This window comes from Triticum aestivum, chromosome 5D (assembly GCF_018294505.1).
Source record: "Triticum aestivum cultivar Chinese Spring chromosome 5D, IWGSC CS RefSeq v2.1, whole genome shotgun sequence".
NCBI lineage: Eukaryota > Viridiplantae > Streptophyta > Magnoliopsida > Poales > Poaceae > Triticum > Triticum aestivum.
In genome coordinates, this window is record NC_057808.1 from 268,845,672 (window position 1) to 268,871,565 (window position 25,894).

A 25,894-nucleotide genomic window follows, 5' to 3' on the forward strand; every position below is an offset into this window, starting at 1 on the left:
TGATTTGGGACAAAGTAGTACCGAGCCATCTGGAGAAAGAAAGATTTGGAGCGTACTTTGGAAAGCAAATGTTCCTCCCAAAATTAAAAACTTTGGATGGCGTCTGGCGACAGAATCATTTGGAGTTCAGACAATTAGACATAAGAGAGGTCTGGAGATATTCCCTACTTGCTCTATTTGTGGTATGGAACCAGAAGATGGATACCACGCGGTCATGAGATGTACTAAAGCTAAAGCTTTGTGTGAGATCATGCAAGAGGTCTGGACGCTCCCTAAAGACACTGATCTGACCTGTACGGGGCGTGAGTGGTTCTCCTAACTCTGGCCAAGGCTAATGAGGAGGAGCATACACACCTACTCTTTCTCTAGTGGCGAGCGTGGCATCTCAGAATATAGTATTTTTGTTGACGGGAAGGCTACAATAAATGCTTCAGTAGAATTCTTACAAAGTTATGCTAGCTCTTTTGAGGCAATCAAAGCCGTTATTAATGTTTCTGACCATAAAGGAAAAGGAAAAGTGATACCAGATATTTCAACTTCGGAGATTAAATAGAGACAAGAGGATGATCATTGGGTGAAACCTAATTTGGGATGGCTTAAATTGAATGTTGACGCTAGCTCTATTCAAGAAACAAACCATGGAGCTTGGGGGGGGGGGGGGTTCTCCGTGATACGAATGGATTGGTGCGTGGTTCTGCTTGGAGCATAGTCTGTAACTTTGCTAGTGCTGAGGCAGTCGAAGCTAAGGCTTGTCTTTAAGGAATCCAAGAAACCATGCTGCTCATAGACCGGTGAGTAGTTATTGAGAGCGACTGCGCGAATGTCGTTAGACAACTTTCTTCTAAGGAATTTAATAGATCCCCATTGGGAGCTTGGTTCGGGAAATTTTGAGTTTGCTGGGCCAACTTCCTGATTTTACTATTGCTAAGATTTTCAAAAATGACAATAGGGTTGTCCATGTTCTCGCTAGGTACGGTAGGAGCGGTGTGAGTAAGTGTGTTGTGATCGACACAGCCCCGATCTGCGTGCTGCGACTGGTCGACGATGATCGTAATGAAAATATAATACACACCTTTTTCAAAAAAATAAGAGATGGTAACGTGAGTTTTGACCAACCTAAAACACACCCAAAACACCCGGAACGGCCGCGCCATGGCACACGAGACACCACCTCGAGCCGCTACGTTCGCCGCCTAGGAACCGCACGTCAAGCCGCGACCTGGCACGCCCCGGCTGCGCCGCCCGGGCCGCTTCCGCCCACCGCGCGGACCATATAGCAGGAGATCCCAAACCCCCTCTCGCGAACATTCCACTGTTACACACACCTGTGCCCCCCCCCCCCCCCCCCCCCCCCCCCGGTCCTCCCCCGGCTCGATCCCCCGCCCCTCCGTTTTCGGCGCGGCCGCGAGGAGAGTTCGGCGGCGGCGGCGATGAGGTCGGCCCTTAGCCGCCTGATCCGTTCCTCCTGCTCCGTCTCGCCCTCCCGTCTCAGGTGACTCCCGGCGTCTCTTCTCGTGTCACGCGTTTCATACGTCCCCGAGGACAGAGCTCGGGGAATGGGGGGGGGGGGGGGGGGATAATCCTCAATTTGTCAATTTGTGACATTGCGGCGGTTCTACCGCAGTCGCGAGCCGCATTTGGCGACCGGATTGTGGCGCGAAATCCTCGTATTTTTCTTGTTGCCGGGATATTATCGCCGACTCTGTGTTTTTCCTTACCTTGTGGGATGATGATGTGAGCAGCTCGCCAGTTTTGTTGAAGAACGGCAAGGCGTTCTCGAGCGATGCCACGCCCAGGGATTCCGGGCGGGTCGACGAGCCTTTCAAAGTCGAGGAGGCAGAACCCGTGAAGGCGGCGCCGCCGCCGCCTTCTCCTGATAAGGTAATATATAGTGCCATGAGTGCATATTCCTAGTTTGCTGGAGATCGTTTTGTTACAACCTGGTGGTACTGTTCATCATACCCATATGCTCCGAGAGGCTCATTGGTTTTTCCATGTGGATGAGCACCGTGCCACCAATAGATCCGTCCTTTTGTGGATGGAACACTTTCCCCCATGCCCACTGGAATTACATTGTATGCAATCATGTCCGATGTTGGTTGGTAGCACTCAGTTTCCTCGGTTAGTGCTTTGATCGTCGCTGTAACTGTAAGGTTTAGTGTTCCTCTTTTGGGGGGTGAGAATGCTGGTACTTCTGACCTTACTTTATCAGTTTATATTACTAGTTGACTAGTTGATAATTTTTATTGGGAGTGAAACTCTTATAAATGAACATAAGACCTGCTTCTTGTCTTAATAAGATAAACCAATTATACATCAGAAAGCAGAAATACCACACATATATAGTTGAGAATATCAGGGGACAAGTGGAGAAAATTGGATATCCCTGTTTACTTTCTACCTTCACCCTTATTTTGCTTCATTAACATTTGTGTTGATACTTCACATTGATAATCATGTTATACATGTATGCACGACATTTCCACATGGAATGCTGTTTCATCCATGCACAACTGTGCATGTATACTGTTTTATTTGTAGAGATGTTTTCTTTTTGGTATAACTGGTGTAGCTCGTTATATGTTTTTGGCATGTTTGACACTATTTGTGAGTGTGTTTGTTCTTGTGTTCCATCTTCTGTTAGGATTACCGAGCTGCCTCTGACGTTTGTGTCGATATAGCTGCTTGTGCTAGGTGGAAGTGGTTTTGTTGGTTCACATGTTTGCAAGGAGGCTTTGGAGAGAGGATTTGTTGTCTCTAGTCTAAATAGGTAATTCCATAAGCTATTTTTGTGAACTGATATTTCATTCTTTACTTCTTCTTTAGCCTTTGCATGCATGTGGGTTGCACTTTTTTATTTGTCCGTAAGCTGTTGAAAACTATTGTAAAAGAATAAATAAGAATTCACTATCTATCCTGGTCTCCTGGATGTTAACTGAAAATTAAACATATAGTTATCGATAATCCTTTATTCTACCTGTAGATAAGATGACAAAGTCCTCCAATTTTCTGTTGATGCTCTTGGCTTCAGCACACATGAAAGCTTCAAATTTCTCCATTGTGTCATCATAGTTGTTCTGATGATGATTTGCTTGTTTGCTGTATCTACTTCTGTGGTAGCTCTCAGTTTGTTGGATATATGTTGAAAAAACTCTCATAAAGCTGTTTGTGAAAATTCCACTTACCTCATGAATTCACGATATCAAGTTGTCAACCGTGGTTCGTCTGTACATCTTAGGAACCATAAGATACACTTGGAATTCTGCTTTGAAGATGAAATCGTTGGTTTTGTTCACTTAAGCTACACAAATTGTCCTATTTAGCATAGGTTACACATGCTTGATAGGAAGCTGACAGTTGAGTCGAGGCCAAACAGATCCGCGCGAGTGGGCAAGTGATCTGGAACAAGCATGTTAATTTACTAGGAGAACCTATCCGGACTCTTCACTTTCCAAACTAGACACAAAAACATCTTCCTAATAGATGGCCTTCACTTCTTTAGAATCGTGGGAATATTTATCTCTCTCACAACAAATTTTTCATCTCAATCTTTTGTCTATGCTTCCCCCAAGAGACTCTTAACACCGTTCAAGCCATGCCTTCTAGCAGCTCTTTCAATGATGGTCACCGAGCTGTTTGGATATTATAATCGTTCTTTAATGTCACAACATAAGCATCTGGTATATGTTTAGTAGAATGGACTCACAGAAATCTTCGTAGAAAAAAATTGGGTTAATTCTGCTTGTTAAAATTTGCATTAGGTTTTCCATGCTATAGTTTCTCCGAGAAACAAAGATTTCTACTATCAAACAGCCCTAGTTAACACTTCATGACAATTTGCAAACAATCCTTTACCCCAGCGCGATTCTTTCTTCTTTGCAATATGCGCATTTTGGGATTTCCTTCAAATAGCTGACTGAACTAGACATAATTCCGCAACTGGTTTTGAAAATACAATTGTATTTTCTGTAGAACTTTAATGCCTACGATTGAAAATGTAATTGCGTTATATACAGCTAGAATAGTTGTATATCTTAGCCCAACCGTAATGTTGCCCTGTTCTCACCAAGTGTGTTTTGACCTTCTATGAACAGATCTGGGAAGCCATCGATAAGTGAATCTTGGGCTGACAAAGTTATATGGAACCAAGGTTGCTCATTATGAAGTTAATTTTGCTTGCGTAATTATAAATGGTTATGTTGTTCACTATCTATTTTATTCTCTTGAACAGGCAATCTTCTTGAACCCGCTTCACTGGAGGATAGTATGGATGGTGTCTCTGCTGTTGTATGCTTAACTTCTTTTCTCCCTTCTAACATGTTAATTTCATTATTGAACATTTCATATTGTGCATATTTTTGAGACCTGGTCAGTTGATATTGTATAGTTAAGTGCACTTTATATGTCTGGTATGTTTATGTTTTAGTTTTCTAGTTTCTTAATTTCACATATTATGGTTTTGATAACGTGTACAGTTATTATTGCATAATTATCAGTTTGTTATTGAATGCCATACTCATCCAAAAGAATGCAACATCGGTAGGCAGGGATACTCTGTTGACGCTAGTTCTCGAAGCAAGTGAGATTCCAATATTTTTCCACGCTTAAAGCAGTGCAAGCTTAAATGTGCACTCTAACCATGTACAGTTGAAGGCATAGTTCCATTCTTCAAATTTGCAATATTATAGGGGTGTTTGGTTTTCAATAACAGCTGGTACTTCATCATTTTTGTGATACATTTAGCAGCTGATCCAGTTTTTATTCGTGAATGGTTGAAACCGAGCCACAAAAGACATGATAAGAACTACACCAATGTGGCAATGAGAAGCCAACCATAGGGATTTAGGATATTATACAAATATGAACCATGCTTAAGTTTGGTTTGTGTACCTTATGCACTATTTGTAAGTACAACAATTGTTGGGTTTAATGCAACTTCAAAACTCAATGTAACACACTTTATTTGATGAGCTAGAAATCCTAAACCGAAAACACTTTTTGTTGACACGAGCTGCTTTCAGCAACCCATTTGTAGTTAAATTAATGTCTACTTGTTGCATGGCTTCATATCTGAGATAAGCGCAGATATCATTATGTACTTACACCTAATTAAGACAGACATGTTTCAGACATTTTATGCTGAAGTGGATTCATAAGAAATATTACTAATAGGAGGCAAAACTGTCGTAGGTATCCTGTGTTGGAGGCTTTGGGTCAAATTCTCAAATGTTCAAAATAAATGGGACTGCAAACATCAATGCCATCAGGGTTGCAGCTGAGAAAGGTATTTTGCAACATAAGCTAGGTCCTATATTGACTCTGGCATGCCATGCAACTTTTTTAAATTTACTTGGTTTATTCGGCCTTCCCTGTTAAGTGAGAACTTCTGTTCCTTTCTACTGTTAAAATCAGAGTGGCCTTATGATGTGGATATATAAAACCTACCCATTGAGAAATATTTGGGTAATGGATTTCATAATGGACCACTATTGGGCATTTCCTTGCCTTCAGTGTGGATTCTTGCCCAGTCTTTGGTGTACATATAGTATGATATATAAAACCTACCCATAGAGAAATATTCGGGTAATGAATTTCACAATTGGCATGAATTTTCGGAACACAATTATTCTATTGTTGGTTTGCTTTCCCTGAATAATAAAGATAAAGTTCCCTGTTGTAGTTGCACAAAAGAGATTTGTACAATTTCCAACTCTTCCTATCATCTCTGTAAGTTGCTAAGTTCCAATGCATCATATTGCGACCTATCACTCGTAGTGTTGATACGAGGAAAATGTGTGGATGCACCCCATTGATTTTGTGCACCTTGAAGTTTGAGAATAATTGTTGGTACCAATTCTGGTTGTACATTTTCTGGTGAAGTGTGAACCTGCATATTTTGGGCAAGAAGTATGTTTGTGGGATGCTGGACCTCTAACAAAATGTATGCTCGCCACATGCTGCATCCCTAATAAAGGAACTGTGCACACTTACAATGTGTCTTAGACCCACCTCCCTATTCTGAGCAACGCAACTGGATATAATTTTTGGCCCAAATTGCCAGGTTTATGCTTCATCAACAAATGGATGTCCACCAATTTAGTTCAGAATTTTAAAACTTCCAAGTGTTCTTTCTGATTTTGGGGAGATAAATGCTGCATAAAGTCCACTCTTCTAGATACGATGCAATTTATCTATTTGTATTGTATAAATCTGTACTGTAAAAGCACTCAAGATATAGTATTCCAACCAGCTCTGAAAATTTCATGCTTTATGAATTTAAACTGGAAAGATAGATTTTCTGCCAGGATTTCTCCAATTTACCTCTGTTTCTACCTGCAGGCATAAAAAGATTTGTGTATGTGTCAGCTGCAGACTTCGGTTTAGTGAATTACTTATTGCAAGGTTATTATGAGGGCAAGGTAAGATGTCTGGATTATTGACATGATTAAGGACCCATTCATTTTTTCCCTTCTAAAATAGCTATATATATATTTGATTTGTATGGTGTGCAATATGTTGACTATTATCAGTGCCAGTTGAACTGTAGAAATCATGTATTGTATATTTTTATTTGTGTTCCCTCCAGGAGTACTTATATTTGGGTTTATCATAAATTAGTAGTAGTACGTTTTGTTCCGCTGTTCATGTCAGATATAGTGCCTCTTTAAACGTTACTACTATTGAATTTTCTGCAAAGATCCATGAATTCTTCCCTTTAATAGTTAAATTGTTTCAAACCAATAAGGACAGGTTAGATGATAATATGAATTTGGTATTTCAAGCCAAATAAAAAGCCATATACTGCTACCCCATTAAAGATATAAGGTATTTTCTAGTTTATCATGTTGTGGAAAGTCATAAAAACAAGAGATTACTAGCAGGAAATGACCATGCTATTCATGGCATTAATGTCTTGGTAATAGGAGGCAGATAAGTTATAGTTTAGTCATAAATGTTGAAGAGTGACGGAAGATAAACAAGGGCAAACAAGAGAAACTGTCATGAACTTCACATGCCAAACCCTGTGTTGTAATAGGCAAAATTATATGCCTTATTATATTCTTGATGGAGGGATTGTTAGAATAGGTAAATGTTGATTACGGACTGATGAGTAGTGATATCACAATCTGGTGTGAAATATTCAGATAATTACATGATTAGCATGATACTGTAATCCTAATTGACCCTCCAATTGCTCTCTTTGTACTCGATTCTTTCCAAACGTTGACGTTTGTTTTGTTGCATTGACATTTTTCGTATCCACCCTCTTTAAGCACATATAGTTGTGCAACATATTAACCTCCTTTATTTTGTTTACCAAAGAGAGCTGCTGAAGCTGAACTGCTGTCGAAGTTTACCTATGGAGGTAAGTTCCAACCTGGTGCAAATAGTTATATTCAGAAGCCAGACTAATTGCTTTAAAAAGCAAGACAGTAAAAGTCAGATGTGCTCCATGAATTATTAATTGTAAAAGCAGGCCTTGACCAGTAAAGGTCATATCTACTCCATGAATTATTAATTGTAAAACTATGCGCAGAGAGGACAACCTTGAGTGTTACCAAAGTACCAAACCGAAGTAAATCCTATATATTGAAGTCACTAAATTGGTGTAAATTAACTCATGAATCCCTCATGGTTTAAAATGGTTTTTGAGATCCCTTCGAAGTATTATTTTATTGATTTGTATTTCTGATGCTCCTTCTCTACTGGAATCTTTCTTGATGGTGCAAACAATTATTTTCTTATTTGTAGGAGTGATATTGCGGCCTGGTTTTATTCATGGAACTCGTCGAGTGGGTAATGTGAACATACCCCTTGGACTTGTGGGCTCACCTATGCAAATGGTAAAGTTTCTCTCTTCTCATGGGCATACTTTCTCGAACACGCACAAAAGGAAACTTCCCATGGTGTGCTAGTGCCCGGCTCCTCATAACCGAATACATTGTAGTTCGACCTTTCTGATCCCAAGCAATTATTATGTACCATATATGAAGATCAACTGTGGTTGACAGTGGATTTTGAAGGTTATTTGAATTGAACTACTCCCTCCGTTTGGAATTACTTGTCGCATAAATGGATGTATCTAGATGTAATTTTAGTTCTAGATACATCCATTTCCGAGACAAGTAATTCCGAACGGAGGGAGTAATAAGCAAGGGCATCTAATGGAGTTTAGACTAAATGTGAGCATCATTTTGTGTGTGTCCGTTCGAGTACGTAATGGGCCTAATGGCCTGGGCTGGCGGTATAGCCTGTTAGTCTTAGGGTTAATTAGAGATAACGGTCGCTTGCTTAGGGATCAAGTAAGCCTTGCTTGGGAGTCAAGTAAACCTCTGTATATAAAGAGAGGAGATGTATCAATCTAATCAAACAAGAATTAAGAAGGAAACCCCTTCCCTCTTGCCCGGTCGTGGGCAAAAAGGTCCCCGGCCGGCCCTCTCGCGCCCTCCTTCTAGCAGCGCCATAACAGTTTGGTATCAGCTAGCTTCGGTTCGATCATGTCTTCACCGCCGCCCAACCCGTCTCTTCCGCTGCCGGTCACCTCGTCGCCTCCGGTGACCACCACGACCGTCGACCCGCTCCTGCCTGCGCCAGGCTCCTCCGTCGCGCCTGCCCCTGCCGTCCTCACCCCGGAGGTGTCTGGGGCGCTGCGGGCCCTAACCCAGGCGGTCCATGAGATCCGCCTTTTCTTGGCCGCGTCCTACGGGACGCACTCGGCTGCGCCGCCCATCGCTGCCACCACGCCGCCGTGGCAGCCACCGCACCAAGCGGCCTACGCCGCGCTCGCCGGGCCGCTACAGCAGCCGCTGCAGCTGCCATCCACCGCCACCACCGCCCCGCCCTGGCTGCAGTGGTAGCCGCCGCTCCTGGCGGCCTCCGCTATGCCCGGCGCTCCGCCGCAGCCGCCGCTCCTGGCGGCCTCCGTCGCGCCCGGCGCCCCGCCGCAGCCGCCGCTCCTGGCGGCCTCCGTCGCGCCCGGCGCCCCGCTGCAGCAGCCACCGCAGGTTAGCTCTGGCCCCGCATCGACCGCGCCGGCGGGAGTCCCGATCCACCAGATCAAGTTCCCGCCGTCGCCATCACCGCTTCCCCAGGGCGTCCCCATCCAGCAGATCACGTTCCCGCCGTCGCCGTCACCGCTTCTGGCTTGGATCACTACCCGCCACGTGTCGGCGGCGGTGAGGCTGCAGGTTGCTGCGCGCGGCCTCCTAGCGCGTCGGCGTGTGCAGGAGATGCGTGGTCTGCAGCTGCCGCTCCTTCCAGTTGCGCTTCACTGCGCAAAGGACCTCGATCTCGTCCGCTGCGTCGGGGATCTTGGGCATTGCTGTTTTCCCCACGGACAGCGACCTCAAAGTCCGCGACATCGGCGGTTGGGGGGGCGCACCCCTCCTCGCCATTCTCCATCGAAAGCCCTCTACTCTTCTCTGTGCGGTGCAGACCAATAGCCGTCCGGCGGGGAGTAGGCATGGTGTCACCGACAGGAGCGCACCGCATAGCACCACTGCATTCCGCCGCCGGCTGCCGCGAGGGCGCCTCTGCTGGTCGCTCTTGCGACCACTTACAGGTGGCCATACACATTCAATCTTTTTGTCCAGATGGTGTCCATGGGATCCAGGAGGCATGGGATTCAGGAGGCTGTACACGTGCACGTCCGGAGGTGTCCACTTTTTGTTAAGGGGTCCAAAATAAAGCGTCCCGGTCCATTTTAGGTTGAGAGTAATAAAACAAGCCGAGATGTAAAAGGCTTGTTTTTAGGTGTTAGGTTTGTGTTGCGTCGAGTCATGGTTATAAGTTAGTTAGGCTGCAGCTCGAGGACAAGCTGCATGTCCAGGTGGGGTGTAGTGTTAGAGTACGTAATGGGCCTAATGGCCTGGGCTGGCGGTATAGCCCGTTAGTCTTAGGGTTAATTAGAGATAAGGGTCGCTTGCTGGATCAAGTAAGCCTTGCTTGGGAGTCAAGTAAACCTCTCAATATAAAGAGAGGAGATGTATCAATCTAATCAAGCAAGAATTAAGAAGGAAATCCCTTCCCTCTTGCCCGGCCGTGGGCAAAAAGGCCCCCGGCCGGCCCTCTCGCGCCCTCCTTCTAGCAGCCCCATAACAGTGTCTAGCATCAAATCTTGTCTCACAGGAATTAGTAGTGCTATGCGTTAGAATTGCTATAAGTTATCCTAATTATCTGTAGATGCCCTGGCCTGGTAGGGATTGTGAATAGAACGGACAGTGCTAGGGATATGGTGAGCTTCAGGATGTCAATGTAATATGATTTTATTTACCCAGATTAGACTGAATGTGAAGGCTTCGGATTGAACTAGTTGGGTTAGATCAAATGTATGCTTCCAGTAAAGATATTAACAACAAAACAATTCCTTGAAAAGTGTATCACACATCTAACTCACCTGCTAGTACTGGTGCTGCCTCCCCTTAACGGCTGCACCGAGTTCCATAGGCATGAGGTTGATGGATAATGATGATGCATGTATCATCAGTTTTTTTTCTTTCAAACCAAGTCTGATTTTCCCAGGGTGTCTTTTTGGTAAATGTTTCATATAGATTTAGTACCCAAACCGGGCATTGGTTGCATTACTTCACAGCTATATTGTTAACGGTTACAATGGCCGGGAGCAATCTTTTCTGTTTCAATAGATGCCAATCAGGTGCAATGCCCAAAGATAAAACTTGCCTGTAGTAATCCAGTATCCAAAGATCGTAATTCATCTCTTGTGCAAATGTCCATATTCAGCTTGCAATTACTGTTAATGTTGGTATTGTTTGTGATGCAAGGTATACCCCTTGAATGATTCATTTCTGTTTTTGTACTGCATTATTATTTCTTCCCGAGGTGGTATAGCCCAAATCTGAGATCCCTCTACATCTGCAGGTGCTCCAAAATGCAAAACCATTAACCAGATTGCCACTTGTCGGCCCGATGCTAACTCCTCCAGTGAGTGCTACCTCGGTAGCGAAGGTCGCTGTAAGAGCAGCGACGGATCCGGTGTTCCCTCCTGGTATCGTCGATGTGTATGGCATCATGCGTTACAGCGAGCAGAAGTAAGCGTATGCTTGTACAGGATGATAAGGCGTGTCACCACCCATCTTTTGTTACCTGGTTTTTCCTATTTGCTCTAAATGTGTAAGCAAGACATCACAAGGCCATGAGGCCTCAGCTACGGTCGCAGATTCTCTGATAGTTGTATCCTGGCGTGGCCCTGTTTGCCTGATCTACTCACTAGCCAAGGATGCTCAATAAAGAAACAGTTAACCTCGAGTTTCCTGTTGGAAACTGTTTTTTACATGTTTGCTGCTTGAAAGTGTTCTTTTTTAGTTACTGTAGAGAGCAGGTTAAGATTCTCTGATAGTTGTATCCTTTGAGTTTATGAGAAGGATAAGGAAAACTCTATTCCTGGTCGTGTACTGATTGTGGACAATTTTTGTAGTTTATCTGTACCGATTGGTGCTTTTGGTAGAACTAGTAGCATAGAACATGTTTACCTCGCCTGTATAATCTCCCGATCCATCGTTAGACCCTAGCCAGCAGTAGTCGGCTCTGTCTGGATGTGGCCTTAACAGAAGACTAAATTGGCTTTTAACATACTTGAAGGATTTAATCTCTACTCCTAATGGACGAGTTGGTTGAACAGTCTTCCCACTTTCGTCTGGTTTTTTTTCAACCGGTTTTTTTTCGCTGGTTTTTTTTTCGTCTCCCCCATCCCACCCCACACACGCAGCCAGAAAACACCCCGCAAAAAACCTCTCCTGTCGATCCCTCGAGGACACAGAGCCGCCGTCCTCTCGTGCGATCTCGCTGCCGCCGCCCTCCGATCTGCTCCTCCTCGTCTCCCGAGGATACGCAGCCGCATCCGCCGACGCCGATCCGGGCAGATGCGGCCGTCGTGGATCACGAGGACACCGTCACCACCGGCGCCTCGGATACGTCGCCCGTCATGGATCAGGATCCCCAGGATGCCGACGCCGCCGCGGATCCACTGCCACGCGCAGCTCGGGCCCGAGCCGCGACGGGCTCGGCTATCGCCGCTGCCGCGTGCGCCCTTCGTCTCCAGGCTCGAAGAGCCCCGCCGCCAGCCACCCCCAACCCACATCGGCGTCAAGCTATCTCCTTGGTGTTGTTGTCCTCGATAGGCTAATGACTCGAGGCATGCTGCTAGCAGAATTACAGAAGGCCATACAGTCAGCGGGAAAGTGCTCGCCGTCGCCAATGATTGACTGCTGAGGATCTCCATTCGGGGGTACGTATTCCTCTCTCTCATCCTTCCCTTTTATCTTAGTTTCTTTTGTGCTTTATTTTTTGATCCAGTTTTTCCATGCTTATATTTGATAGATTTAGCTACCTGCTCAAATAAGATGGTCAATAGTTGTTCCTGTGATCCATTCTATGGATGAAGAAGGATCTCTACTCCTAATGGACGAGTTGGTTGAACAGTCTTCCCACTTTCGTCTGGTTTTTTTTCAACCGGTTTTTTTTCGCTGGTTTTTTTTTCGTCTCCCCCATCCCACCCCACACACGCAGCCAGAAAACACCCCGCAAAAAACCTCTCCTGTCGATCCCTCGAGGACACAGAGCCGCCGTCCTCTCGTGCGATCTCGCTGCCGCCGCCCTCCGATCTGCTCCTCCTCGTCTCCCGAGGATACGCAGCCGCATCCGCCGACGCCGATCCGGGCAGATGCGGCCGTCGTGGATCACGAGGACACCGTCACCACCGGCGCCTCGGATACGTCGCCCGTCATGGATCAGGATCCCCAGGATGCCGACGCCGCCGCGGATCCACTGCCACGCGCAGCTCGGGCCCGAGCCGCGACGGGCTCGGCTATCGCCGCTGCCGCGTGCGCCCTTCGTCTCCAGGCTCGAAGAGCCCCGCCGCCAGCCACCCCCAACCCACATCGGCGTCAAGCTATCTCCTTGGTGTTGTTGTCCTCGATAGGCTAATGACTCGAGGCATGCTGCTAGCAGAATTACAGAAGGCCATACAGTCAGCGGGAAAGTGCTCGCCGTCGCCAATGATTGACTGCTGAGGATCTCCATTCGGGGTACGTATTCCTCTCTCTCATCCTTCCCTTTTATCTTAGTTTCTTTTGTGCTTTATTTTTTGATCCAGTTTTTCCATGCTTATATTTGATAGATTTAGCTACCTGCTCAAATAAGATGGTCAATAGTTGTTCCTGTGATCCATTCTATGGATGAAGAAGGATCTCTACTCCTAATGGACGAGTTGGTTGAACAGTCTTCCCACTTTCGTCTGGTTTTTTTCAACCGGTTTTTTTTCGCTGGTTTTTTTTTCGTCTCCCCCATCCCACCCCACACACGCAGCCAGAAAACACCCCGCAAAAAACCTCTCCTGTCGATCCCTCGAGGACACAGAGCCGCCGTCCTCTCGTGCGATCTCGCTGCCGCCGCCCTCCGATCTGCTCCTCCTCGTCTCCCGAGGATACGCAGCCGCATCCGCCGACGCCGATCCGGGCAGATGCGGCCGTCGTGGATCACGAGGACACCGTCACCACCGGCGCCTCGGATACGTCGCCCGTCATGGATCAGGATCCCCAGGATGCCGACGCCGCCGCGGATCCACTGCCACGCGCAGCTCGGGCCCGAGCCGCGACGGGCTCGGCTATCGCCGCTGCCGCGTGCGCCCTTCGTCTCCAGGCTCGAAGAGCCCCGCCGCCAGCCACCCCCAACCCACATCGGCGTCAAGCTATCTCCTTGGTGTTGTTGTCCTCGATAGGCTAATGACTCGAGGCATGCTGCTAGCAGAATTACAGAAGGCCATACAGTCAGCGGGAAAGTGCTCGCCGTCGCCAATGATTGACTGCTGAGGATCTCCATTCGGGGTACGTATTCCTCTCTCTCATCCTTCCCTTTTATCTTAGTTTCTTTTGTGCTTTATTTTTTGATCCAGTTTTTCCATGCTTATATTTGATAGATTTAGCTACCTGCTCAAATAAGATGGTCAATAGTTGTTCCTGTGATCCATTCTATGGATGAAGAAGGAGAAGACAAGGGAACACAATAATTTCTGTGTCATATTATTTGTTTCTGATGGGGCTACTCTGGAATACAGTTTATGGGCGAGAGATCAGACTTTCAGATTGGGTGCGGTATTATATCTCGTCAGATTCAGTAACCAGCGTGGAATTAATTTTAATTTTGTTCCTCATCAGATAAGTAGAGACATGCTTTACCCCAATCTTCATTGATGAATCTCAACTACAAAATCCATGATAGTTGCGCTGTATTTTGTTGGGTCCAACATAAAGCTGAGAGCAGAGTACCTACTTTGTCTTGGTATATCAAAATAATAAGGAATCTGTGAGATTAGATAAGCCAAATAGTTGGTACTTGCTGAGTCTACAAAATTATCTTAAATGTTCCATTTAGTAGTTCACTGAATATTAAACTATGATGTTTCTTCCATTGGGGAGTTGTTTTATGTAGCCCAAACAACAAACAGCCTATGAACTTCTGAACCAATTCTTTTTTTAGTAGGACCTTATGCTCTTTTAACTGAAAAACTGGGAGCACTAGCAGTTCTTCACAAGGTAATCACCTCCTATGAATGTTTGGTGGTGCTGGTCCAATTTCTATTGCATTGCTTCTGATGTATGAATGGACTATTTTCCTCATTTGCTAATTAACGCAACTGGCGTAATTCTTCATGAGAATAGATATTTTTGTAGTGCACAGTATGTTTATTTTAGTTACCCTCCTTATGAATAGATTTTTTGTAGTGTACAGTACAATTTTTTTGTCAGGATTGCATGTTGCTTGCTACTGCTACTTCTTGTACAATTGTGTTGTTTTGTAATATTTCTTAACTGTTAAGAGATATTGCCACACTGAGATTTTGCTACGGGAATGAAAGTGGATTGGACAATGCCGCTAGCTCGGATGGCGCCCCGTCTGGATGTCGATCGGGGGCGATGTGAGGAGGGCAAGGTAGAGAAAGGGGGTCAGGTTGGCGCCACAGTAAGGTGAGCGAGGGGGCGGGGTTGCGTCGCTGCTGAGATGCGCGAGGGGATCGGAGCTGCGCCAAGCGGATTCATCAGAGCACTTCGCTCCCGCTGCCTTTGGACTGATGCTTAGATGGATTGATGCGTAAGAGTTTGAATCCTTTCATTTTTCACTTCTCTAATGGGTGGCTGATGGCCTGATGCTTTGATGGATCAATGCATGCTAGAACTGTCTGATATGTGCGTGCGTGTGCACATTTTTTATTTCGATTTTTGTAGAGATTGGTTCATGCTTCTCTTCTTATGGATTTCTTCTTTCTTTTGTCTGTGTTTGTCACTCTGTTGCTGAATGATTTGGTGATTTTTTTTCTTTGTGGGCTTATCTGATGAAATTTACTGCTAATTAGATCGTGCACTGACGTTGCCACCAGAAGATAGATCATAGATGCATGTGTTTGCTTTCGAACATGGTGCGTAATCTTTAGGTTTGCCAAACGTCACCTCCGGCAATTTCAGCTCAACATGTCTTGGTGTCTGCAGATGATTTGGTGATTTTTCTTTTCTTTGTGGGCTTATCTGATGAAATTTACTGCTAATTAGATCGTGCACTGACGCTGCCACCAGAAGATAGATCATAGATGCATGTGTTTGCTTTCAAACATGGTGCGTAATCTTTAGGTTTGCCAAATGTCATCTCCGGCAATTTCAGCTCAACATGTCTTGGTTTCTGCATTCTGAGTTTAGAGTTCTACATAGTGGAATGGTTAGTATATGGGAGTTTGCATCTACAGTTGCATACTGTAGTTCCATTCCGTCCTTCCTTATTCAGAGATGAACTGAACCTCTAATTTTTCATGTACTTTTGTGTGATTGTGTGAAAGTGAGGTGGAACTGACTATTTCGGGGGGAAATCAAAAGATACCACATTAGTATAGTAGAACGTACTACTTGCTCTTAAGATTTCAGAAATGACATGTCAAGGACAGGGTATAGAGATCCGAAGAGTATTCTCCTTCCGTCATCGGTTGTTAAATTAGTAACGCCCAGCATCGTGTGCGATGGAGCCCTTACCGCTGTTCACAACTGAACTCTTTATTTTATTTTAATCCTTCGGATTTGTCGGGTCAGGGATCCTTCAGTTTTGTTGGATCAGGAAGTAAGAGCACCGGGACTTCAAGGACGATGTAGATTGTCGAAGGCAAAGTTGCAGAGTGCATGGGCAGCAGTACCAGTGCAAGAACCTCGCGCATGACGGAGCTGCTGTGGTAGAGAAGCAAAACCCAACGACTAACTCTACAAGCTCTGGTCGCTGTCTTAAACATCACTAACGTAATCATATCTCACTCCATTATGCAAATTTTATTTCTGATTTTTTTATTCTATTTCAGTACTTGTACCTTTTTACAATGCGTTTAGTGCATATGAATGAAGTATATTGATTTATCTTCTACCTATGGTTTTCTGTGCTTTATTGGTGCTCAACGTTTTTGACATGTTGGCATGCATATTACTAAATTTGGTCAAGCAACCCGCCAACAAATACAAAGAAGGTGAGTTTATAATGTGTAATACCCGTTTTCTTTTTCTTTTTATCCTGCAATGTGCAATACTTAAATGGAATTCAGTTATTGATGTTTGTTTTATGGGGTTGAAAAAAGAATCTCAAATTTGGTGACCCTATGTTGCTCGTTTGATTATGATAAATGCTTGTTGAAATGAGCCAACTGATTTTTTTCTGCTTTATGTCACCCTTGCGTGACGAAAGTTATATTGTCTAAGGGACGACTTAATTGATTATAGTTCTCTTTATCCCTGGAAGGTGCTATGCAACAATACAAAATTGCTTTTGTTTGCAGGGCTATATGTCTTCTGATCGTCTTGATGGCATATATGAGGACCTGCAATACTGAACCTGGAAGTTAGTCGTTGAGGCAGTGGTCATGGTAGTGATATCTACTGCCAGAACATAAACGTTTGGCCCTCCTTGTTGCCACGAAGGATTATGATCTACTGGATTTACAGAACCAGTTAATGGCATGATGCTGGCAGTAGTAATGGAGGGTTGTGATTTCTGGATGGTAAATTCAGAATTGGAAATGATATTTTCTAATGTATTCATACAGTTAGATAAGTATCATATTAGATTTTCTTCTCTTACCTGGAACTTCTGCCATGTAAAGTGTGCTTCCCTTTGATTTGCTGTTGTGCCAGGAATAGGACGGATTGGCGTCCTCTTCTCACGAAACACACTGACACAAAATTTCTGGTTTCTGACGTACAAGGATTATTTACTATGAACAAATATTGCAATGTTCATTCGTAGTACTGTTTGTTGAGGCGATGCCTCTCCTACAGGTATGAAATTATCGTTGGGCCTTCAACTATTTTTATTTGATGTATATGATTCCAAACACTACTTGTTCCAGTACTACATATTGGACAAAAACAATTTCCTTATATGCTAGAACACGACATGGCTAATTAGTAATTGCACTACATTCCTAATAACTGTTAAACTTTTGGGAGGCATGGCAATGTTCTTCAACCATGATTAAGTTCATATATAATTAGACACTTCAAATAGAATGTCCTGTGACACAACTCACCTTGGTAACTATGCTACAAAGTGTCTGAACCTGCATTTTATATCAGGATGATAAAATTTCACCAATCTATCATCGTTCACACTAAATTGAACTTGGGAGTGTTAAAAACCGCCGTCACTAATTTAGCTAACCGCTCACCAGTAGGTAATCTAGCTAATCGCTCACCAAGTAAGTAATCTTTAATCTGAAGTTGTATATTGACTGTAGGGCAATAACAACCCAGTTTTCAACAGCGCAAAATACTGAAATGCTGCTAATTTAAGAATTGAAGAGATTGCCTTTTCATTTTGTAAAATCTTCCTGTTCCATTGTGCCATCTGAAGTGACCAAGCATGATCTTTGATTGGCCATGTATGATGCAGCGGAGTCATTTTATTAAGCTGGCATTAGTAGTTTTGCATTTTACATGATTTGTGTGCAAGTTTGAACGTCTGTCGAATAATATTAATATTAAGTTTATAATACTGAAACAGTCTGTTATTGTTGTTATCTTCTTGGGAGTACTTGAGAAGGCGCGAAGAGGAAGGTGGGGACACGCCATGGCAGAGGCCAGTGCCGAATCTACGTGTAAGCCGTGGCGTAGGGTAACCCATAGCTTTTTTATAGCACCCCTTTGTTTTTCTAAATTGTACGCATTAGTCCTTGTAACTTGAGAAGATTGACCCCACAGATTTCTAATGTCCCCACATGGTATTCTTGCTGGCGCAGCTGCTGGCAGAGGCGCGTGGTTGACAGGAGGAGCCGGGGAGGCATGACGGTGGACATGTGGATGTTATCGTGGCATTGACACATTTCGCCCTACCAACACTGCATACCAACGTGACTGAATGTTATCGTGGCTTAGATGCCCTATCAAATTCTTGCTTGACTTTTTGGTTTTGTATGCTCGGATGTATGTTTCAGTTCCTACATGGTATTTCTCATGTGGAGTTGAAACCACATTTGGTTGGTCCAATAGTAAATAATCATATGTTTCACTCTAAAATCATATTGCATATAGAGTGATGTTACGTTCTTGTGCAAATTACTACACACATATACATGGAGTTGCCTGAAAAAGTCTCACACTTGGACTCCTGCAAGTAACACTATCGCTCGCTTGTAGAGTTTGCAACTGGTGATAACTGTCATACTACTGGGTAACAGCCTTACTCGAATCAGCCTTGACCTTGTATAATATACATAGTTATGTGGTGCATGGTATTTTTAGTGAATTTGATCAAAACTTTGTTATTTTAAGTACATTTGTACTTTAGTTGTTTATTCAAATAAATTTGTACATTTGAGGACACGGTAGGCGCACCAACCGCACTATAGCCTTGCAGTTTTTCCTAATTTCTTTAGGTATGCGATGTCAATTTAATATTCACATATATGCTGAAATTTTGACTTCGAAGGACCATCACTGAAGTTATATGCTGAAATTTTGACTTCGAAAAACCAGCACTGAAGTTATATGAAGTTCCTTGCAAGAGCTATATCATTCTTTTGAGTACTACTAATTAATTCCCATGAGTACCAATGGTGAGATTTTCAGGCGTAAATACTTGATGTGATTCTCATTGTTGGCAATCTTCATGAACCTATCAAGGAGAACATTGCAATACTAATTGTTGCACAGGTGTTCTCAACACCGGCTAGCAACAAGAGAGAATGATTGTTCAATGCTCACTGTTGTAAGCTTGATCCAAGAGGAGCTTCTCAATGTTGTACATGTAGGCTGTGAGTAACCGAAATAATACCTATTTGTTCACTCTTTTCCTATACCTATGATTCATCTACCACTGTTCAGTAGAGTTCAGTTATGTACTTCAATATGAGGAAGTCATCATCTTTTAAAACATACCGTTGCCTACTCAAACATATTTTGTTCCTTTTTGTTTCCAACAGATTATGTATAAAAACACGTGTACAATAAGCGGCAGAACCTGCATTGGACCGTCCTCATTTGCTCTGTCCATTTTTTCCAAAGAAATAACACTTCTGCAGTCCTACACATTTAGAGATACGATTTAGTGTGCTATTACAATCCTCGTAATCACACGCTATATTTTCTGTGGGAATTTCTGTCATCCATTCTGATTTTGAGGCAAATATATCAGTTATTTTTTTTGTTCTAGCAAGGTACCATATACATGTTATGAAATTCGCCTTTGCCTTCCAGGTCAACCACATAGGCAGGAGGGAATTCATTTATCAATAAAAATAAATTTGTCTAGGGGATGTTATCTTATCTCTTCAGTATAACCAAATGAACACTATGATGAACTTAACATCTCCCTGTCATTATTTCTCTAAGATGCAAGCGACATAAAATTTAAAAAGCCCGTGGCAACGCACGGGCAGTCTACTAGTTTGAATAAATACCAACTTATTAAATTAAAATACCCCCTCTTTTTTTTATACATGGTCACATCATTTTTTGGGGTCAAAATTTCACTTATAATTCTGGTCAATAAAATATAGATTATATGTCATAAAAAATATATCATCTAATTTTTTTGAAATGTACATCTAATGGCAATACTTTTTATGGCATACTATAACTTAGTTTATTGATAAAATTAATGACCAAAATTAGACATAAAAATATGAAGTGGCCATGCATAAAAAACAAAAAGGAATGCACGTTTATTTGTTGTATGATCATCGGTACGGAAGGGAGCCTTTATCAAAGGGACCCAACCAAGAAAAGTAAAGGGACCCAACCAAGAAATCTACTGTTCATTTGTTGTATGATCATTGGTAGGGAAGGGAGCCTGTATCAAAGGGACCCAACCAAGAAAATGAAAAGGGACCCAACCAAGAAATCTACCGTCTTGAAGCGAAAGTCAAGCTTGTATCACGGAACTAGACGTTTATTTGATTGATAGGTCAGACAGGAAGCAAACAAGCAAACCAAATTATAGGTTTGGAAGTTAGAACTCGGAAAGGTTGTCCTGTGCATTGAGACTTGAGACCACCATATTACATACTCCTATAACACTTCATAATTAGCATACTAACCGTGTCAGGTAAAGGAAGCTATGTTTGCCAGGTATACTCTGGTTGGTAGTGTACCTAATGCGGATGCCCTTTCACAATATAACTGCCTCTAGTTTCCCTCGAAGAAAAATTACCTCTAGTTAGTAGGAGTAGCAATGTTGATACATCTCACTATCTCACCATACATACGGTACAGCAAACCTAGAGAATAATGCAAATGGGCACGAGTGCAAGTAGCCAGGAAGGAGTAGGACCAGCATAGCAGGGCACAGGGCCAATGGGCACGAGTGCAAGTAGCCAGGAAGGAGTAGGACCAGCATAGCAGGGCACAGGGCCGTTGATTGGATGGCACAGAGGATAAGGCGCGCAGACATGTGGTTGTTTATCTCGACCTTATCAGGATGCCGATGATGCGCAGGGGCTAATCGCCGCCGCGGAACATCAGCCACCCCTTCCACATCTTGTTGTTGCTCAGCAAGGGCCCAAGGGTTATATAAGCCTTGCTGACCCAACGCAGCAGTCCTCAAGCCAGAGTGCCTCCTCCTAGCAAGCTATATACCTACATAGTACAGCCATGGCCCCCACCGTGATGGCCTCGTCGGCCACCTCCGTCGCTCCTTTCCAGGGGCTCAAGTCCACCGCCGGCCTCCCCGTCAGCCGCCGCTCCAACGGCGCTAGCCTCGGCAGCGTCAGCAACGGTGGAAGGATCAGGTGCATGCAGGTAAACAACATCGTCTCTGTCTTTCTACTCATTTTCTAGCTGACGGACGGAAGTCAATAACATCAAATGTGTAGAACTAGAATTATAGTCTGTTAATGTATCAAAAATGTCAATCTGATCTGCAGGTGTGGCCCATCGAGGGCATCAAGAAGTTCGAGACCCTGTCTTACCTGCCACCGCTCAGCACGGAGGCCCTCCTCAAGCAGGTGGACTACCTGATCCGCTCCAAGTGGGTGCCTTGCCTTGAGTTCAGCAAGGTCGGGTTCATCTTCCGTGAGCACAATGCGTCTCCCGGGTACTACGACGGCCGCTACTGGACAATGTGGAAGCTGCCTATGTTCGGGTGCACCGACGCCACACAGGTGATCAACGAGGTGGAGGAGGTCAAGAAGGAGTACCCTGACGCGTACGTCCGCATCATCGGATTCGACAACATGCGCCAGGTGCAGTGCGTCAGCTTCATTGCCTTCAAGCCACCGGGCTGCGAGGAGTCCGGCAAGGCCTAAACAGCTCACTCACCACGGGCCACATATAAAGTGCCATTGCAGTTTTGTCAACTCTGACATTGCTTTGGGTTTTCCTTCTCCATTTGTCTTTCTTACTTGTTCCTAAGAATATGTGTATGTCCATGTTCATGTAACAACATGGCTCGAGAAAGCGTGCTCGTATGTGAATGCAATCGGTGGCTATGTATATGCACATGCACATAATATATTATACAATCTGTCGACTATGTATTCGGGTAATTAATAATGAGAAACATCTTTGCCACCGCACACGCACCTTTTATTTCCGTCGCCAGACATAGTTTATGTTGGAACGATGAGCAATCAAGAATAACACGGTAATTGTTCTTATACCAAAGGTGGAATCTGCCGAGCTCATTACACAGTACAGGCCCATTAGCTTGTGTAATGTTTTATATAAGGTAATCTTCAAAATGATAGCTCTCCGGCTAAAATCTATTCTAGATGATATCATCTCTCCGATACAGAGTGCCTTTGTACCGGGTCGACTCATTACATATAACATTTTGTTGGCTTATGAGAGTATTCATATAATAAAAAAAATAAGAAGAAAGGCAAGTGGGGCTATTGCGCAGTTAAACTGGATATGCACAAGCCTATATGATAGGGTTGAATGGACTTTTTTAGCAGAATGATGACACGCTTAGGCTTTCATGTAGAGTTTGTAAATTGATGGCATGTGTCCAGTCAGTTAAATATAAGGCCAGATTCAATAATCAAGAAACATAATATTTTATTCCTGGAAGGGGACTCCGACAGGGAGCCCCCTATCTCCATATTTGTTTTTGATTTGTGCAGAAGGGCTTTCTAGTCTTCTGGCTCATAGAGAGGAGGTTCATGGCATTGAAGGTGTCAGGGTTTGCAAAAATGCACCATCAATTTCACATTTACTTTTTGTTGATGACTCCCTTATCCTTATGAAAGCTGATATGAATAATGCAACCTCATTGAGACAGGTTCTAGATCAATATTGTGCAAGTTCTGGCCAACTGGTTAGTGAAGCAAAATGCAGCATTTACTTTAGTCCTAATGTGAGTGGAGACTAAGGCCGACATATGCACAAAATTGAATGTTATGTCTAAAGCTCTATCAGATAAATATTTAGGGCTGCCGGCTATGGTGGGTGCGGGCAGGAGTGATAGTTTTATTCAACTCTTGGAGAGAATATAGTGCGGCTGAAGAGCTGGAAAGGAAATTTCTGTCTATGGGAGGAAAGGAAATTTTAATGAAGGCAGTTATACAATCCATTCCAATTTTTGCTATGTCTGTCTTTAACACACCGAAGAAATTATGCAAAGAAATGACTAATGCAATGTCTGAATTCTGGTGGGGAGATACAGAGGACCAAAAACGTATGCATTGGATGGCATGGTGGACAATGTGCATCCCAAAGAAGGATGGAGGTATGGGCTTTCGTGATCTGCACTCCTTTAGTCTAGCTATGTTGGTGAAACAAGCATGGAGACTGATTTCAAATCCAGATTCTCTATGCACCAGAGTTCTTAAAGCTAAATATTACCCAAATTGTCACTTGTTGAAGGCGGGTCCGAAGAAGGGGTCATCTTTTACCTGGCAAAGCATAGTGGTAGGTCTATGTACTTTTTGTAGAGGACACATTTGGAGAGTGGGTTCAGGGGAGATGATCAACATCTGGGAGGATCACTAGATTCCAGGAAGTATAAATCGCATGATATAGACTCCCAAGGGACAAATAATATTGAAAACATTTAATGAGCTTATTGATCCAACGACTGGCAAATGGGATGAGTGGTTAATTCGGGATATTTTTTAACCTGTAGATGTGGATAGAATCTTGCGGATTCCATTAAGCGAACATTAAGAGGAAGATTTTATGGCTTGGAATTATAAAAATCTTATTCGTTCTCCGTTTGATTTGCCTATTATATTGAGTGGGACCATTCTCATCGTCACATGTTGACGCGAGTGGATGGACAAGGGACATCAAGTCGGAATCCGGTATGGGAGATTCTGTGGAATTTGAGGGTTCCACACAAATTGAAAATATTCGCGTGGAAGGCCTTGCATGGGATTCTCCTAGGGTTGGCTGTACTGGGAAACAGGCATATCCCGACTATAGGCCAATGCCCGGTTTGTACAAAGGGTGCGAAGGACATCAAGCATCTAATGTTTACTTGCTATCGAGCAAAGCAGGTATGGCGAGCCTTGGGCGTTCTAGACATAATTGAGGAAGCTACAGTCATTGATAGGTCTGGATCGATTGTGTTGGAAGAGATCTTGCGGCAACCAAACAACAAGTCTCATGTACTTGGTCATGTTGGGCTGAAAGAATTAATTGTTGTTGGATCCTGGTATATTTGGTGGCAACGGAGGGAGTTTGTCAAGGATGCGTACGTTGCACCGCCGGCACAATCAGCGTTCAGAATACAAGCACTTGCAAGTGATTTTGGTGCTGTAGGTCCTAAAGCTGTCACAAATGAAATACTATGGAGCAAGCCACCAAAGAACACGTACAAACTGGATGTGGACGCCTCTTTCTTCAGTGATGGAACACGAGGTGCAGGAGCTTTTATTCGTAATGATCAGGGAGAAGTAATTGCTGGCTCGTGTATACCCCTAAATCACTTGCTAGATGTGGCTACGTATGAAGCAACGGCCCTCCAGGAAGGGGTCAAGCTCGTAGAAAGAGTTGGATGTATGCCAGTTATTATGGAATCGACTCCCTCAAGCTAGTTCAGGCTTTCAATCGAATTGCTCCAGTTTTGAGTCCTTACTCAGCGATACTTGCAGAGTGTTTTCAATTAGCTCAAAGCATTGGACCTACTTCATTGCATCATTGCAACCGGGAAACAAATTTGGTGGCGCAAAATTTAGCTAGACATGCAGTTAGTACAAATTCTAGTGTTTTTTGGATTGATAATCCTCCTAGCTTTATTGTTTCAGATGTAATAAACAATGTAACTTTGTTTAAATTTCAATAAAGTATGCCATGAAGGCTTTCCCTAAAAAAAGGAATAACATATTGTGATTGAGGCCCTTCATTATTTGTTCCGGTCTGTGACTGAGCATGGCATGCTTTCTGCCTTGAGTAATCGTGGACTCTCCCACCGTCTGTCGATATTTGCCAATGATGCCATGCTCTTCCTGAAGCCCTTGGATTGGGACATTAGGATGTGTGCGGCAATTCGTGAGGACTTTAAGATTCTGGTTTAAGGATCAAACCATCAAAGTGTGTGCTTGTGCCGATTAGATGTTGTCCGAATTAGGTGGATCTACTCTGGGATGGACTTGGATGCACAATTTTCCATGCAGATATTTGGGCCTTCCACTTTGCTTAAGGAAGCCAACAGCGGTGCAATTCCAAGAGATTGAGGATGGGTTCGTCAAAAAATTACCATCATGGAGAGCCACTTCCATGGACAAGGCTAGGCGTCTGGTTCTTGCCCTATCGGTGCTATGTGCGATGCACATCCATGCCATGATCGCCCTTGATGTGCCATCAAAGGTTATAACCAGCATGATCAAAATTTGCACGGGTTCCCGTGGGCTGGGAGTGCAGACGTGAGAGGCGGACAGTGTGCAGTGGCTGTGTACTCTGAAGTGGTCGGGTGGATTAGCCATACCTAATCCGCGCTGGCTCAACTTTGCACTTCGTGCGAGATGGCTATGGCTAACCGTGTCGATGGATCCTGACCGTGGGCGGAGTTCCATCCCAATGTGCCGCCAGAGTCTCGTGCTATATGTCAGGCCGCGGTGTTCGTGGATCTCGAAGATGGGAGGTACTTTCTTCTAGGAGGACTGATGGATTAGTGGAATAAGGACTCAGGAGATTGCCCCAAAACTGTATGATTGAGTCCAACCATGAATTAGGGCTGCCAAAACGGTGGAGGAGGCGGTAAACGGCGCATGGCCAAGTGACGTGGGTCCAGACTTAAATGCGGCAGAAATTGAGGAGTACCTGCACCTATGGGAGCAAGTCAGCGTGGTCACCCTGGAGCCGGGCATGATGGACATTGTGAGATGGGCTTGGGAGCCTAATGTCGTGCATCAGCCTACGCGTGCAGGTTTGCCAGCCTTCAACTTGACCCGACAACTATGGTTGTATGGGAGTCTGAT

General features: G+C 44.1%; 2 protein-coding genes and 1 long non-coding RNA gene across 10 annotated transcripts; all 3 read left to right on the forward strand.

Moving 5' to 3' along the window:
- Positions 1 to 1,323: 1,323 nt before the first annotated feature.
- On the forward strand, positions 1,324 to 11,290 carry LOC123120775 (uncharacterized protein At1g32220, chloroplastic). The gene is made up of 10 exons (XM_044540763.1): positions 1,324 to 1,492; positions 1,743 to 1,881; positions 2,682 to 2,770; positions 4,095 to 4,150; positions 4,232 to 4,287; positions 5,191 to 5,284; positions 6,340 to 6,419; positions 7,324 to 7,366; positions 7,753 to 7,844; positions 10,879 to 11,290. Exons 1-10 carry the CDS (start codon positions 1,431 to 1,433, stop codon positions 11,050 to 11,052), a joined length of 885 nt encoding a protein of 294 aa, XP_044396698.1. The 5' UTR covers positions 1,324 to 1,430; the 3' UTR covers positions 11,053 to 11,290.
- Positions 11,291 to 11,724: 434 nt separating this feature from the next.
- LOC123120776 (uncharacterized) lies at positions 11,725 to 18,576 on the forward strand. Of its 8 annotated transcripts, none has more exons than XR_006459560.1 (6): positions 11,725 to 12,244; positions 13,934 to 16,510; positions 16,817 to 17,038; positions 17,172 to 17,315; positions 18,079 to 18,133; positions 18,275 to 18,576. It is a non-coding gene; the product is annotated as an uncharacterized lncRNA (long non-coding RNA). The 8 variants fall into 8 exon arrangements; XR_006459563.1 differs by lacking the exon at positions 11,725 to 12,244 and having other exon boundaries at positions 13,892 to 15,105; positions 16,089 to 16,510; XR_006459567.1 differs by lacking the exon at positions 11,725 to 12,244 and having other exon boundaries at positions 13,892 to 14,549; positions 16,089 to 16,510.
- A 2,500-nt stretch (positions 18,577 to 21,076) lies between these two features.
- LOC123120777 (ribulose bisphosphate carboxylase small subunit, chloroplastic 3) lies at positions 21,077 to 22,048 on the forward strand. Its single transcript, NM_001426787.1, has 2 exons — positions 21,077 to 21,272; positions 21,398 to 22,048. Exons 1-2 carry the CDS (start codon positions 21,126 to 21,128, stop codon positions 21,776 to 21,778), a joined length of 528 nt encoding a protein of 175 aa, NP_001413716.1. The 5' UTR covers positions 21,077 to 21,125; the 3' UTR covers positions 21,779 to 22,048.
- The last annotated feature ends 3,846 nt before the right edge of the window (positions 22,049 to 25,894 follow it).